Raw genomic sequence first — 17,351 nt, forward strand, 5'->3', positions numbered from 1 at the left:
TTATGAACTCAATCTCTAGCTCCTCTTCCCTTGTCAGAGGACAAGTGATAGAGCTAAAACTTGCAAGCTTCTAATCATGGTTTTTCTGGTGACCAGCCTTCATCCTCACGCTGTTCAGCTGTTCACAAGAGTCACCTCATTAGAACAAAAAACTTCCTATCACCCACGAAATTCCAAGGGTTTTAGGAGCTCTGTGGCAGAAACTAGGGGCAGTAACCAATATATTTTATTATTTCACAATTAGACTTCAGGACTTAATCTTTTCTGGGGGCTGGCAAACAACTGAAGTCATAACATTACCCTTTTAAGTTGCACACGGTACTAATGCGTTGTTACACCTGTCTGTATGTGTATCTACATTTAATAAAAAATAAAATCTTTGTCAAAAGAATACAGCTGAGTTGTCCATCGTGTCATTTTTGTTTTTAATTCAAAGGACAAAACTTGAATTCTACTATATACCATTGACGTCTTAGCCAAACAGAATGAAGCTCTCCCTGAGTCAAAATGAAGAGGCCTCCAAGGGCAACTGGCCTTGTGATTCTGGATTCACAGACATATGCCCAGCTGGAGGGGAGGGGGAGGGTCTGCTCTTAGTTTGTGTGGCCCACCAAACACTGTGGTCACTTCTTTTTATTTTTTAAAGTTTATTTATTTATTTTTGAGAGAGAGAGAGCAGGGCAGGGGCAGAGAGAGAGGGAGAGAGAAAATCCCAAGGAGGATGTCAGCACAGAGCCTGATGTAGGGCTCCAACTCGTGAACCGTGAGATCATGACCTTAGCCGAAATCAAGAGTCAGATGCTTAACCAACTGAGCCACCTAGGCACCCCAGCACCGAGTCACTTCTTAACAGTTCTCCTCAAAGTATCAGTTCTTCCTTGAAATCTGTAATTATTTCTGAGATAGAACCATCACAAATGAGGAGAAAGAGTGGAACGTAAGAAAATATTTGTGTTTTGGGCACATACAGATTTAGGCTTGAATCTAGGTTCCATAGTGTCTAGCACAGTGACCCCAGGAAAGTTAATAAGCTTTTCAAATCCTTAGTGTGTGCATCTGTGAAATGAAAATCCTCACTGCTAATGCCCAGAGTGATTTCAAGGATCAACGTGGATAAAGCTCCTGGCTTGATACAAAGGAGGCACTGAGTAAATGTGACTTGGTTCAACTTCATAATATATATGGCAAGTTGAAAGTCAACACCTTATAAGAAAACTTTCTTCTTCCATAGGGTGCTAGTGACCAAATTTTCATGGTGATATGTATAATTAAGTATTTAATATAAATACAACAAATATCACTTTTAATTAAAATTATAATTCACAGGTAGAAGTCACTGTGTTTGCTTTCTGGTAACTACGATAATAAAATTAGATCACAACAGAACTGGGAATGAAGATTTACTCACAGTGCAAACATTCTCAAGCATCACATATGTGCCAGGTGTTCTTTTAGGGATGAAGGGACACAGCCACAGGTGATAGAAACATCAGGAAGGAAGTGGCACAACTTACCCCACCAACTTTCTCAAAGTGAGATCCATCTTTCTTAAAATCTGTGAGGGCTCCATTGAAATACCAGGTAAACATGATGTCTAGCAAGGGATCATGTTGCACTTGGCACGGCAAAATGACACTTTCGCCAACAGAGACATCCATGTTGGATGGTGCCAAAGTTATTCTCGTTGGTTCTGTTAAGGGAACAATAAAGTTTTAAATAAAATTGTAGTGTTTTTATTTTGATGAAAGCATTTTCACAAGCTGATTGCTAACCTAACATGTAGTGTGCATAATTGAAAGTCTTCAACATTAATATAGACATTTTTATGCAGATTTGTAATGTATTTCTTTGGATCCAAAAATTCTTGTTAAAAGAATTAGGAAATTTGAATTTATAGGATACATCAGTTTAAAAATTAAAGTCACCTGTAAACAAGGTTCTAATACTACTACAAAATCAATTTTAACTTAGTTTTACTGCTTTGTGAAATATAGGGGTAGAAAGAGAAACCACTGAATTTTCACTAACTTTGAATGACTCAAATGCATTACTACCAAAATTTAAATACACTCAAACATTTGAAAGGCCACACAAAAGACATCCAGAACAGGTACTGTAAGAGGGATACTAAGTTCAAATGCTAATTAAATGCCTGTTTTTCCCCAAATGTCCAGATGTGCATTTCTTTCTTCCTATCATTAACACAGCCCTTCCAGCTGTTCTGAATTAAACTTCTTTTGACCCCACTTTTCCATTGCTACTCATTTGTTGACTCCATATTGCAGCAAAAGTCCTCCAAAGAATCATTTATGTATACTGTCTACAATTCCTCTAGTAAATTCTCTCTCTAATCCACTCTTGTTAGGCTGTGGCTTCCCGCAACTTATTTGCTTTTAAGGTTCCCAGGAATCACCCTGTTGCAAACCAGTGGCACATTTTTCAATTTCATGTACTTAATTGATGTTTCAGCAGTATTTGCTCCCTTTCATCACTGTCTTCCTGTCAGTTCACTTTCTTTGCTTGGTTTCTGGAACACGAAACCCTCTTTGTTTTCTAGTACTGTGCTGGTCACTGCTTTGTGGTCCCTCTTCTTTTCCTACATCTCGTAATGTTAGATTGCCTCAAGCTCAATCCTTGGTCTTCTTCTTTTGTCTTCACTCACTCTTGGTGATTTTATCTAGACTTCTCTTTTCAAGTACTTATCTGTATGGGAACAACTCCCAAGTGTGTGTTTCTATCCTCTATCTGATCTCTCCTTTGAATTCAGGCACAGCCAAATGCTAATGCTTTGGCTAAAGAAATGTAAGATGGAGCTATGTGTGGCACTGACAGGCAGAAGCCTGGAAAAAAGTAAGAGGCCATCTGAAACTTAGTCTTTCCTCTTCCACTGTGATGGGCAATGTGCAAGAGAATGGAGGCACCAGGACCCTTTATTCCTTAATGTAGACAGCATAGCTGACCCACCATGGACTGTGACATAAGCAAAACGTATTAGCTTATGCTAATATTGTTGTTAATGGCAGAATACTGTGGTCTGCTTTCCACAAACAGAGCTTGGTGAACATTTCACATTTACCACATCCAAACCGAACTCCCGATCTGCCTCCTCCCCAAAGTGTGCAATCCTCAGCCTTTTCAATCTCAGTTGTTTTGATGGTCATTCCTTTTGTTATTTGCCAAACGCCCTGCAACCATCCTTGTCTCCTTTCTTTCTCTTGGGCCTCATTGGTCAGTAACTCCTGTTGACTCTGCAAGCCCAGTATTTGCAGAATCTGATCCTTTTCCATCAACTCCTCTGTTGTCACTTTCACTTGAGTCATTATTGCCTCCTGCCTGGTTTGCAGCCATGGTCTTCTGAGATCTCTCCAACTTCTACTCTTGATTCCCCACAGTCTGTTCTCATCAGAGCAGCTACACCAAAAGTTTAAAAATATATTTTACATCATGCCACTCTCTGCCGATTTGCACCAGCCTCTACTTTTCACTTCTACTAAAAGCCAAAGTCCTCACAAGGTCTACAAAGTTCTTCCACGATTTTCCCCCAAGGAATCTATTAGTTAACTCCTCTATGTCCACAAAATCTCTGCCTAATCTCTCTTTCTCACTGGGCGTACTCCAATCACCATCTTTCTGCTCCAGCTGACCTCTCCCACACACTACTCTGTATTTTCTCAATTGTTTGCATTTTTTCCCCTTGGATAATTCCCTCATTTTTTATTCTACTGTGTATTTTCTTTCTACCTCCAGTAGAAGGTAAAATTCATGAAGGCAGAATCTTTATCCGTTTATTTACCAACATAAGTCAAACACTGGACACATAGCAGGTACCCATTTTTTTTTCTCAAATATATAAACAACATATATGTGCAACTGTAAATGACTCTCATTGATGGTAAGGATTGTTTCATGGACGTCAAAAACTCCAGAAAATATCAATGATATTGTGCAAGAGTACATTCAAAAGATCTGACATAACAGAATAGCATAAAATTAGGTCATCAGCATATGCTATTTGTAATTCTTTTGCCTATCGTACTTGCACATAACTGATATGTTCCCCAGTGCATACTATGGTATGTAAAGAAATAATAAGAATTGTTCTCTTTATTTCCACCTGTTAAAAATAACAGTGCAAACACAGGTTCTATCTTCATAGTGCACTGCATAGTATAAACAATCTGGTTTTTCCTTTGCTCTTAATAACATACCATCCAGCCCATCTCTACATAAAGCAATCTTTGGGAAATGTACCTACCAGTAACAACCAAGCGCGTTGTGCCATTTGCTTTCCCAAACTGGTTTTCTGCTATGCAGGTATAAGTTCCAACGTCAGCTTTAGTCACATTGACTATTTGAAGTCCTCCGTCTTTTAAAAAAGAAATTCTAAAGAAAATACAAATTAGACAAGTAAGTGTATATTAGTCATTTTCCCCAAATAGCAATTTTTATAAAAGTATTGGCTTAAGCTAGTATTTTTATTTATTTTTTATTTATTTTAATGTTTATTTTCAGAGAGACAGAGACAGCGCGAGTGGGAGAGGCGCAGAGAGAGAGGGAGACAGAGAACCCCAAGCAGGCTCTGCACTGTCGGTCAGAGCCCGAGGCTGGGTTCGAACCAACGAAACTGCGAGATCATGACCTGGGCCAAAACCAAGAGTCGGATGCTTAACCGACTGAGCCACCCAGGCGCCCCTTAAGCTAGTATTTTTAAGTCCAGTCCTTAGCCTTCTTGGAAATAAAGAAAATTAAAAGAAAAGTTATACACATACACACATGTGCACACGCGTGCACACACACGCACAAAGAGCTGAGTAAGAAAAGATGCTCTACCGATTGGAACTTTTCTTGATATTTTTTATGCAGCCCTACTTAGCAGCATTACTTAACATTACACTTACTTTCAGGGATGCCTTTATCAAATAAGTGTGAAATGTTTTCTAAAAATATATGGTGTGGTAGATTGCTCATGATGGGTTAGCCTTGTAAGTTTGGAGAAAATAGAAAATAGACAGGACACTAACTCGCTTAACTTTAAAACAGTTCATGAGAAAGGAGAAACTCTCTTTCCTTTACATAATGAACTTGGGAGAGTCACATTTGACTCCATATAAACTCAAATTTTACAAAATCACACATTTATGGTCACCTGTGAGCTACTGCAAAGAATCTGGGCAATACAAATGAACATTACATTAGAGTTTCTGAGCATATGCTTAAGATACTTAAGGCTTTTGCATCTAACTAATTCATTAAGGAAATACAAATGAGTGCCTTACACGTGCTAGGCATTATGAGAGTCTCTGGGATTACAGTGTGAGCAAGAAAGAAAGTCTCCACCTTCACGGAAATAAGTCTAATGAGCAGCTTACACAATAAATAAGTGAGAGAAGTTCAGATATTTGGGAAATACTCTGAAGGAGACAAACAGGATGACACAATAAAGAGTCAGAGCTATAAAGAATGTTCCCTTGATAGGGTGCTTCAGAAATGCCTCTGACAAGAGGTATCATTTGGAATAAGAATAAAGAATGAGAAAGGGTCTATCCGTCATTAGTCAGATCCATGAATCTTTACTGCCTATCTTGTAGACCTGTAATTATTCTCCTTTCTTTGAATTCCTAAAATCTTCACTACCCATATCATTCATTTAACACTTAGGATGCCTTTTATCTTGTATGGTTCATATCTTTGGTATCTGAGTGTCATATCAATCTAAAGAGAGGGTAAATTTCTTAAAAAGGTTTCCAACCCCGAGTCAGCATGACATGATATATAGTAAACCATGGTCAATAAGTGTTTGCAACTTTTAGGCTATACAGTAGATATGAAAGGACGCTGAGGACCTCAGACTATGATGGGATGATCTCAACTCAATTTCTGGATATTATCCTGTTTGATAGAAGATATTGAGGCAAGTGTCAGAAGTGTGGACAGTCCGAGTTTATGTCTCAAAAATATACAAGATATATCTTTTATATTACATATAACTATTTTTCATGTCTTTTATATTACATATACATGTACATTCCTTTGATGGCCTGTCATTCACATTCACTCAAATCCTAGTTCCATTTTCTTGAGTGAGAAAGTGGTGGAATCAGAGGCAGCACACACAGACCTGCTCATGATTCTAGGCAGAGTATCCATGAATGTTTGTTGCTCAGGTGATTTGTTGTTTGTTTGTATGTCAAGAAATGTTTGAAACAAAAGGGTTTGAGAACAATGCCCTAGAAAGCTAATCAGGGAACACAGAACATTGTATTTTAATTTGAGGAGCAAAGCAGAAAGGTTAAAAATGCCAAGAACTTTCCTAGGTAGCTGGGACAAAGGTGCTTTATCTGATTTCCTTCATGGAACCCTCACCACTTTACTGGGTATGAAATGCAGGCTGATCACTTTTCTCAACGAGATGATCGAAGAAAAATCACTTTATACCTTAGCATATCAGAGAACAAAGATTTTCTTAGACAGTGTGCAATAATAATTGAAAGAGGAGACTCTGCAGAGGGGCACAAGCAAATAAAACACTTAGGATATGGAGAATGTTTTCATAAACATAGGGAGTAAACGGAAACAAATGTGAATCTGATCATGTAATTCTGCTATAACCCTCATCCCTGGCTTAGACCGCTTCTCTGGCATTACACTGCCTATAGGAGAAAAATTACATCCTGAGCCCAATACCTATTTTTCATTGGGACCCTACCTCTAACTTTGGAAGGCCTTGTGAATTCTACCCCTTGTTTGCTTTTCTCCAGTCACAAATACCTTCTTTTAAATGCTTTTATGCTTCTTATTGTCTTGGGACCTTTGTGCACACTATTTCCTATGTGTAATTAATGTGTACTTATCCTTCAGATTTTGGCCACTTTCCTGAACCATGGGTCAGATTAGGTGTTCCTGTAAATGATGATAGATCTCCTGTGCCTTTTTTACAGCATCTGACAACTGGCCAATTACATATTTGTGTGCGTCCTTGACTAATTTCTTCCCCTAGTAAACTCAGAAACTGTAAGCTCTCTGGAGGTAGGAAGAGTGTCTAGACAGTGTCTGAATTACTCACTGTTAAACTCCTAGAGCCTCGAACCATTTCTGCCATGGACTAAATGTTCAAAATTAATACCTGTTGAATGAACAAATGACTGTGCATTTAGAGAGTCACTACAGAAGAACTTGGATTAGTGAAGGCAGGTTGCAGAGCATTGAAGACGTTGTAAATTTCAAGGAAATAAATTCAGAAAGTGTGTAAACTATTAGACACATACACATATATTATACACATATATATGTGTGTATACACACACACACACACATATGCACATGTATATGCATACAGTTTACCCTTGAACAACATGGGTTTCAACTGTGTGGATCTATTTATTTGCAGATTTTTTTCAATACAGTATAGTACTGTAGATATATTTTCTCTTCCTTATGTTTTTTTTTTTTTTTAATTTTGGAGAGAGAGAAAGCATGATTGGGGGAGAGAAGCAGAGTGAGAGAGAGATAGACAGAGAATCTCAAGTAGGCCCGACACTTGGAACAGAGCCCAGTGCAGAAGTTGATCCCATGACCCTGGGATCATGATCTGAGCTAAAATCAAGAGTCGGATTCTCAACTAAGTGACCCAGATACCCCTTTTCCTTACGATTTTCATAATAATACTTTCTTTTCTATAGCTTACTTTATTATAATACAGTAAATAATACATATAATATACAAAATATGTGTTATGTAAGTTATTGGTAAAAGTTATTAAGACAATAGCAGGCTCTTAGTTATGTTTCTGGGGAATCCAAAGTTACACTGGATTTTCCACTTTGCATGGGGTTGGTGCCCTTAACCCCCAAGTTGTTCAAGGGCCAACTGTGTAAATATATAAGCAAAACAGAGAAAGATGAGACAATAGAAGGCAGGATGAGAGAATTTAGAAATTCCTAGGATAAGAGGACTACAAATGTACTTTTACTATGAAGGAAGAAATTAATTAGAGGGAGGGATGAAAATAAAGTGCGGGAGAGAGGGAAGGAGGAAGGAAAAGAAAGACAGTGAGACTCAAGTACTTGAGAAAAGTCTCAGACTGAGTACAAACGAGGGCAATGCTCCCGATCCATGATGATTGCTAATCCTATGTGTAAAACCTTTTGGCCATGACCCTCAAAGAGAATAGGATGTGACCTAGAGCACTGCTCAATAAATTTTACCTACTGTTGCTATCAAAAAAAAATTTTCCAGCTTTGCTGGAGATGCTAATATGTAAAGACAGCAAGCTAGAAGATGATATCAGAAAGTCTTAAAGACATTTAAATAGTGGGGCAACTTCATCTGCCCTGAGTTAGAGGGTGGAGGTAGAACTGGAAGCTCCAGGAAGCTGGGCAATTGACCACTTCCAAGATTAGCAAGCATGAAACCAAAGTAAAAAATGTCTCTGGTTGACTGAACAAATACGCAGCTTCAGCTTCGACCTTCTGATTTGGGTATCACACAATGGAGACAAGCCATTTCAGTACCTTCACATGCTATGAATTAGTGTAAGAGCTAAACTTCCAATACAATATAGAACCATTAGGGATATTGGAAGAATCACAAAACCTGTAGTGTGTAAGGTTTAATAGCTGTAAATGAACAATCCTATCCTCGTGACTATGCTGAGATGAGGAACCGTTTCAAAAGCAAGGCTAACAACTCAGGAATCACACGGACTCCAAAACAAACATACTGACTCTCAAAGAATGCAAACTCTGTACATTGTAAAATTTTGAGCTAATTGGGTATTTTCTTCCTAAATTGGTTCTTCCAGTAAGATCCAAGAGGCCCACAGGGCATCTCACACAACATAAAAATAAACAATATTCAGTAAATGGATGGAATAATTGTTTCTCAAAAGAAAACCTTCAATAACCCAAGCTTCCCTACAGAGATCCAAAGTGAAAATTTTATACCACTTCAGTATAAATGAAATTGCTTTCTAAGCTTTCTGGGAGCACGTTTTGCTGCAAACGGATAGAGCTGAAAATGTAGATAACAATGAGTAACTCTAAGTCTTGGCACAAAAAGTTAAACAAAGATTTATGAGATTAACATTAAGAAATGGGGTACTCCAGTTTCCTTTGAAAAATGCAGACTTTAAATCACTGTGGCATTTTAACTCCTTGATCAGTTTTACAATATACCTTTATATATCCCATTTTATTACTCTTTCCTTTTGTAATAAAAGAGGTTAATTATTTCACTTAACTTTGTGCAGTCTATGGTTAGTTTGGGATAAGTACACTTAATTGCTCTCAGCTGCTCTAATGGTCCATTCTGTAATGCAGTGATGGCATTGAATTTGACTGTTAAGCAACACTGTTTGTTCAGAAAGTTGACTGTTATCTAGGCAACACTCACCTCTACTTTATGAAGATATATAATCATCCATAATAACACAGTGTGTTTCAGAATGCAGAAAGTGTGGTATATCATGCATACAAGGCAGGATTTCTGAATACATTGTTGTACCTTTGCCTGTGTTCTGAATATTACGGTAATTTATTCAACTTGAATTTTAACAAACATGCTGCAACTCTACATTTTCTCAGGAAACACATCTCAGTGGAGATGAAATCACATGAGATCATAATGATTAAACTAGCTGTACAGAAAATAACAAACCTATTTTGGACTTCACTGTTCAAGTACATATTCAAAAAGATGGATGCTTACAATTAGCCATAAGAGAAAAGTACTCACAATGCATATATTACAGGATAAATAATGACAGTTAAGAAAAACAAGTATAAATTGATGAAAATGCATGAGAAAATAAGTGTCGGTGTAAAAGAGCACCGAGCGTAATGTTCTCATTTCCAGCTCCCTCTCAGCCCCAAATGCTTGGTGAAATAACTTCTGCCCCCTGAGTTCAAAGATAACGTACACACACTATTTAGGAAAATAATATTAGAATTTTCATTCTTTTAGCTGTGCCATTTTGGGCTTTCGTCTTATAAATTCAACAGTGTTAGGTTAGTGATTTATTGGTTGGCACATCTCCAAGGAAAAGAGAGGCAGAGCGGAGAAGATTCGGCAGTTAATTATCCTATTTTTGAACAAGCAGTAGGCTGATAATATGCGGCGTTGTTATTTTGTTGGACACACACATTACATGGAACAGGCACCCAAGGTCCTAGAGAAATGTCCTTTTTTCATATCAATGAACATTGCTTCATATCCATAAGAAGAGAATCGATTATACAGGAGCATAATTATTACTTTTATAAAACCTTTCCAAAACCATGTCTATCATGACAAATACATCTAGAGCTAAATTTTTGTTATAACAGTGATGCAATAGGTTTTCTTCTAAAATGGAATCAAGCCAAAAGAACAACAGGCCCCTAAAAGGGGATTTCCATTTCAAATTGTTATATAGAAGTACTCATCTAAGTAATTCATGGGCTAGAGGTAATTCCTTTGAAACATTCAAATCCTTATCAATGAAGTGTCTGCAAAAACGATAAATATTTAGATGTATGAGGGAGTAAAACAAACAAGGCAAATAAACAACTCTCCGATGGCTCACATATTTAAAAGAAAGTCTCAAAGGGAATACTTATTAAGGCTCAAAGGGTAGCCATACTTGACACTATTCTCCCTTGCGTGAGACAGAGACTCATAAGTGAAATCAAGGACAATCAAATGTCAGCTCTCTTGCTTATACTCCATATAAAGCTGATGAAAATTGCTTAAGTGAGTAGCATGGTTTCCTGATATTTCATCCCAGAATTAGACAGACCTAAGCACCTTGGCACAGGTGGACAACCCCAGGCCCTCCCTGTAAGCACAAGCTCCCTAACCGCATGGCAAAGAGAACAGCAAAATATATGCGTTCTCTGTAGGCAGGCAGACACCAAAGAGAAAGGAGGGGGCTGAGTTTTAATGTCAATGTTTTCCACTCAGTTCAAGAGTCAGACACTTTCTGTGGAGAGGGGTCGAAAAGCGATCCAAGTGTTACTTGCTTGGGTGCTCTTCTCAGAGTTTAGCCTCTCTGGAATGGAATTCACCCCCATCAAGAATACTAACATGCAAGACACGTTATGTGCAAAAGGAAAATTCAGTAACTCAAAGGATATGGAAGATGCCGGATATTTTTGGCTGTCCAGAAGTGATTCCTCTTTCTTTGGTAAATGACATGGATCTTCCTTTGGGGAATTCATTTCACCTCTTCTATGCAGTCTTGGTGGGGATATGTCTCAATATCCCCTGTGCTTTCCATACTGAGGGATAGATACATGACACAAATAGAGTTTCCCAAACTTTGTTGTATCCCAGTCACCTTGAGGACTCCTTAAAATACAGGTTGCTGGATCCACCATCACATTAGATCTGGGATAGGGCCCAAATATTTACATTTCTAACAAGTTCCCAGGTGATTTCTGGTGTGGCTGATATGGGAACCACACTTTCAGTAACAGTATTCTAAGCTATGCCCATTGGATTCTCCCTCCTTCAACTTTAATTCGGGACACAAAGACAAAAATGATGGTTCGTTCCTTCCAGCCCTTGCTCTGAGAAGATGATACAATTCCTTCTGCCGGGATTTCTGGAGCCACCCAGTTTTCTATCCATCCTTGAGTCAGTTTCTGCAACTTATCTAATAATTCTGAGTAATATCCTTAAAATACTCCTCAGCTATAGTTCCCATATCCCTAAAGGATATATAAGCAAGTACAAGTTGGTGCCATGCACATAATATTTTTTCAATATATATTTGCTGTCTTAACCAATATGAAAGGTTCAGAGACAGTCTTCTATAAAGAGAGTACAAAGTTTTATCACAAATCAGGAGTGGCCCCCGAAACACCTGCCGTGATATCATGCTCTTGCAACATAGGACGGTTTTGGCCCCACTATTCCAAATCCAAGGCCATCTTCTATTTTAGATACCCATCAATATATAAGTGGTCATTTACTTTTGCAGTGTGACTAACCTTGCTGAGATACAGAGTTCTTCGACTATTTGAAAAGTCTGGAGGACTCTACGCAGGACAAATACACATGCCTACAAAACAATTACAACAGATGTGATAAAATTCAAGATGAATCATCTAAGGTTCTGTGGACACCACATTGGCAGCTCCTGTTAGCAATTCAACTCATCCAATGATAACAAGATTGTGTTTGAAACCTCTCTGTCTTGGATGCTTCAGTGTTAGCCTTTTTAGATGCACCTTATCAAGATTTTCCTTCATGATGACTGTGTACATTTGGTGATTAGCTCCTTAAAAACTATCTTGCACAAAAATGGGGGGGTAATATAGACACAGAGAACTGGTGGTTGCCAGAGGGGAGGGTTTTGGGTGATGGGAAAAAGGGATGGAGAGGAATGGGAGGTACACGCTTCAGTTATGGAATGCTTAAGTCATGGGGATGAAAGGCACAGCATGGGGAACATAGTCAATGGTATTGTTATAGTATTGTACGGTGACAGATGGTAGCTACCCCTTTGGTGAGCATAGCCTAACATATAGACTTGTGGAATCACTATGTTGCACACCTGAAATGAACGTAACATTGTATGCCAACTATACCTCACTTATTTTTTATTTAAAAAAAATTAATGTTTATTTATTTATTTTTGAGTGAGGGATGGAGGGAGGGAGAGAGAGCGAGAGCAAGCAAGCACCGGGGAGGGGCAGAGAGAGAGAGGGGGAGACATAGATCCGAAGCAGGCTCCGGGGTCTGAGCTGTCAGCACAGAGCCCAATGTGGGGCTCGAACGCACAGACCATGAGATCATAACCTGAGCTGCAGTCAGACTCTTAACTGACTGAGCCACCCAGGTGCCCCTCAACGAAGCCTCACTTAAAAAAAAAAAAAACAAAACAGTAATGTTGCATAGCTCAAGAATGTACAATTATCAGGCCACACATTCATCTGTAACCTGGGGTGGGTCCCAAACTGTTTTCTGACAAAAATCTCAATCCTAATAATCTGTATTTTCTTGTCCCTCCACCATGCAGAGCTGTGATCATTGTCTATCACGCAGGTTCTGCTAAGCCACCACACCTTCAGTAAGATGATATAAACTTTAATACTAGCATAATTAACTCTTTAAGCACTGACTCTTCATTTTCATAGCAGCCCTTTCTGTGTACTCTAGGTTCTTGGCACTGAACATAACCTTGAAACAATTTCTCTTCCAAGCTTACTAAAAGCATACATGTGAGAAATAATATTCATGGAAAATTAGGAGAAATGTGGTCTCTTTCTCAAGAACCTTGAGTCTTAATACTCAAAGTTACCCTTTGGATTGCGAAGAAAAAGGAAAAAAAATCTTTATTACTCATTGAGAAGTCACTTTCTTTTATTTTAAGAATGTTGACTGTTAGTACTACATTCCTCAGTGTTCTCTTCATGACAACCCATTGGATTCAGATATACACTTTTGTATATTTCTGCCTAGGACGAGTAGCGTATCTCCTTATTAAATGGTTTCGCTTCACCATTTATGGACATCCTGAATTATATAATTGGCAGTATTTCTCTCTGTTCCTTTGTTAGCAGAAATCTCTGAGCCAAAATTGTGCATCTAAACAAAGTGAACAGATCTGTTGGCAAACATTTTGTAAACTTACTCAGACACTCACTCAACAAGTACTTATTGAACATGTACTATGGACCATGCTCTGTAATAAGCAGTAAGGATTCACTGGTAAGAATTCAGGCTGTCCTAATATAACTTACATTCTAGACAAATGGAATGCTGGCATTTTTTTTTTCTCCTCAATTTCTTCTCCTCAGTGTTCACTTTGTGTGTACATTTGATAAACTGTCTCAAGTTCTTTTAAGAATGAAATATGCTATGTGTAAATGAAATAAACTAGAATATAGAAGACATCAAGCTATTAAAATGAGGCTTGAGTAATAAAGAAATAATAAATATAGAGAGGTGAAAATATTTTAAGCACCTAGAAAAACATGTAATTTATATCAAGTTTTAAAATACTACCATTTTCCCAATTAAGTAAATTAACAAATACCATGGAAAATTAAGTGCCTAATAAAATCTTAAAGGTAAAGTTAAACATGTCTCTTTCTTTAGTATTTGAATGTAAAAGGCCAGGAAATAATTTTTTCCCAAACAAGATAGACTTATACATTCAACCTCAATTAAAGATTTTTTTTTTTCAGGATGGCATACTCACAAATGGTCAAATGCTTTCATCTTCCCACAGAAATGGCTCTAGCAATGAAATCTTCATTAAGATAGAATTTAAAAATATCACAAATAAAATCAGGGAGTGGAAAACAGGTTAAAGTGCAAATTGAATTGTTTTTAAGTTTGTTGGGCACTAGGAAATTTAACTCAGTGCACCAACTCATTAGAACTTACACAACAGATCCTAAATTATGAATAACTCCTTCTAGCATTGAAATGTGGGAGGTAGCAACCATCACCTCTGAAACACGTTTATTCTTTTTTATGGAAGTGGAATGGTACCTCACCTAATCAACCATCCATCCACCCATCTATCTACCCATAATTCTGTTAAGGGTTCAGCGAGGAGGAAGAATTAAAATATGGAACCTTTCTTATTTTCAGTAGGAAGACTCAAGTAACCTTCTATGTAAAAAAAAACAAAACGATTTTATGTATTTGTAAGACGTTGTGGTACACTAAATAAGAAAATTATAGGTATTTTTAAGAAATGGAAGCTACTCAATAAAGAATGAAATTCACTTCAATAAATATTTTTTGAGGACTTACGATGCTCTAAGTGTTTTGGAAAATAAGACTAAGAACTAGCCCCTACCCTTTGAAAATTTACAGTCTAATGGCTGACGGGGAATACATATAACTCATGCACAACTAACTGTAAAATGTGATCATCTGGCATGAAATTTTTTATATCTAATGAACAAATTCATCCAACTCCGTTGTCAAAATACATAGTCTCTTCTTTTCTCCATTTCATTTACTGTTACCCTAAATCAAGCCTCCAGTAAATCCTGTCCTGCCAACTACAACTGCTTCCTAAGCAGATTTTTTGCTCCCCTCCTTTCTTTCATTAATCCACCTTACACATGTCGGCCAGAATTATCTTTTAACCAGATCATGTCACATCCCTGCATACAGACCTCCAATAACTTCGGGGCACCTGGGTGGCTCTGTTGGTTAAGCATCCAACTCTTGATTTCAACTCAGGTCAAGATCTCAAGGGTTTGTGGGTTCAAGCTCTGTGATAGACTCTGTGCTGATAGCAGGGAGCCTGCCTAAGGTTCTGACTCTCTCTTTCTCTCTCTGCCCCTTCCCCATTCACTTCCCCTACTTGCTCACACATGTGCTCTCTCTCTCAAAAATAAATAAACATTAAAAAAAAAAAAGACCTCAAATGACTTCTTACTCTATTTAAAATAAAATCCAACATTTTTATCATGGTCTTTAAGGCTCTCATCTCTGAGACTTCATATTTTATTTATTTGTTTATTTTATTGTCTTTCTGAGACTTCATATTTTATTACTCTCCTGATTTACACATGACACCTCAGAGACACTGGCTTTCATCAATCTCATTCCCATCTCTAAGCCTTTGCCTTTTTGGGGTGTCTTCCCAGAAGGCACTTCTCCCAATTCTTGGCATGATCCTTTATTACCATTTAGTTATCTGCCCCAAAGTTACTTCCTTAATGACCCCTTTTCTTTTTTCTTTTCTTTTCTTTTTTCTTTTCTCTTCTTTCCTTTCCTTATCTTTAGAAAAAAAAATTTTTTAACATTTGTCCATTTTTTGAGAGACAGAGAAAGGCAGAACATGAGCGGGGAGGGGGCAGAGAGAGGGAGACACAGAATCTGAAACAGGCTCCAGGCTCTGAGCCACCAGCACAGAGCCCAACACAGGGCTTGAACTCACGAACTGCGAGATCCTGACCTGAGCCAAAGTCAGATGCTCAACCGACTGAGCCACCCAGGCGCCCCTGATGCTTTTTCTTTAAAAACTCTATAAAATCATATATTTTTTTCATTATGGCTAAAAAAAATATCTTTTTAACTTCTATGTATTCTTCCTCTCTCTTCTGGAATCTCTATGAGGTCTTTTCAGTTTATCTGCATTCTGTATTTCCCTTCTGCAAGTCCCATGAGGAAAGAACTGTGGCTGCCTTGTTCGCGTGGTTTCCTCAAAGCCCAGGGCATGATGTAGGTGTGCCAGAATGCACTTCCCAAAGGTGGCCACAGTTAGATTTTGCATCCCACATGCTCCCCTAGAATCTTGCTACTGTCTCATCAAGCGGTAGAGTCTAATTCCCCTCCCTGTGAATCTAGTTAGCTTGGTGATTCCCTTATAACCAGTGGAATGCTAGAAAAGTGAGGTGTTGTGTCTTCTGAGCCTAGGTGACTCATCTTCCATCTTGCTACCTTGAATATTCACTCTTGAACCCATCAGCTTCTTGTAAGCATTTCAACTCCCCAAAGCCACCATGTTGTAAGGAAGCCCAAACTAGTCCACGTAGAGGTATCACATGGAAGGGCCTTGGGGCTGCCAAAGAGACCGCAGTGCATAGATAGCTCCCCATTCTTCTGGCTCCTGACTGCAATAATGGGAGACACCCTGAGAGAACACTTAGTCAAGCCTAGCCAAGCCTTTTCCCAATTCTGACCCATACAACAATGAAATCGAACAAAGTGACTGTTATTTTCCACCATTAGCTTTCAGAGTGATTTGTTATGCAACAATAGTTAATGGGAACAGTGGATGTTAAATATTTGATGAATAAATGAATCTTGAAATGAACAAACATGTATGCAGCAGAGTCTGAGGCTATAAAAATAGATAAGCAAAAGGCTCTCTGAGAATCCAGGTAAGATGGCCTTCTGCACAAATAGTTATAATATGTCCTGCTAGATGATACAGTTGGATAAAGAAACCACAAGGGTAACGCAGAAGAAAGAGAAATTAATCTTGCCTTCCTGGCTTGGGGGAAGGATTCCCATTATGAGTAACAAAAAGCTGTACCTTGAGTGATAAGGAAGGGTTCTCTAGGTTGAGAAGAAAAGATATTCCAGACAGAGGAAATTGCAGGAGCAAAAAGGCAGGATGAAATGAGAATTTTGTTTCTTTCTCCCTTCTTTTAAAAATTATCAAAAGGCAATGGTATGCAGCCCTGTCCTCTAACTTGATAGTCTTAAAAATTTTTTTAACGTTTATTTATTTTTGAGAGAAAGAGACAGAGCATGAGTGGGAGAGGGGCAGAGAGAGAGGGAGACAGAACTGGAAGCAGGCTCCAGGCTCTGAGCTTTCAGCACAGAGCCTGATGCAGGGCTCGAACTCATGAGCAGTGAGATCATGACCTGAGCTGAAGTCAGGTGCTTTAACC

General features: G+C 38.3%; 1 protein-coding gene across 1 annotated transcript in view; it reads right to left on the minus strand.

Moving 5' to 3' along the window:
* Nucleotides 1-17,351, minus strand: part of CNTN3 (contactin 3) — a 341,782-nt gene that overhangs the window by 59,696 nt on the left and 264,735 nt on the right. Inside the window, exons 12-13 of the mRNA XM_042927535.1 lie at nucleotides 4,256-4,383; nucleotides 1,515-1,690 (exon numbers count right to left, since the gene is read on the minus strand). Coding sequence (XP_042783469.1) covers nucleotides 1,515-1,690; nucleotides 4,256-4,383 — 304 coding nt within the window. The remainder of the gene's footprint in view (nucleotides 1-1,514; nucleotides 1,691-4,255; nucleotides 4,384-17,351) is intronic.

Source organism: Panthera leo, chromosome A2 (genome assembly GCF_018350215.1).
Source record: "Panthera leo isolate Ple1 chromosome A2, P.leo_Ple1_pat1.1, whole genome shotgun sequence".
Lineage (NCBI taxonomy): Eukaryota > Metazoa > Chordata > Mammalia > Carnivora > Felidae > Panthera > Panthera leo.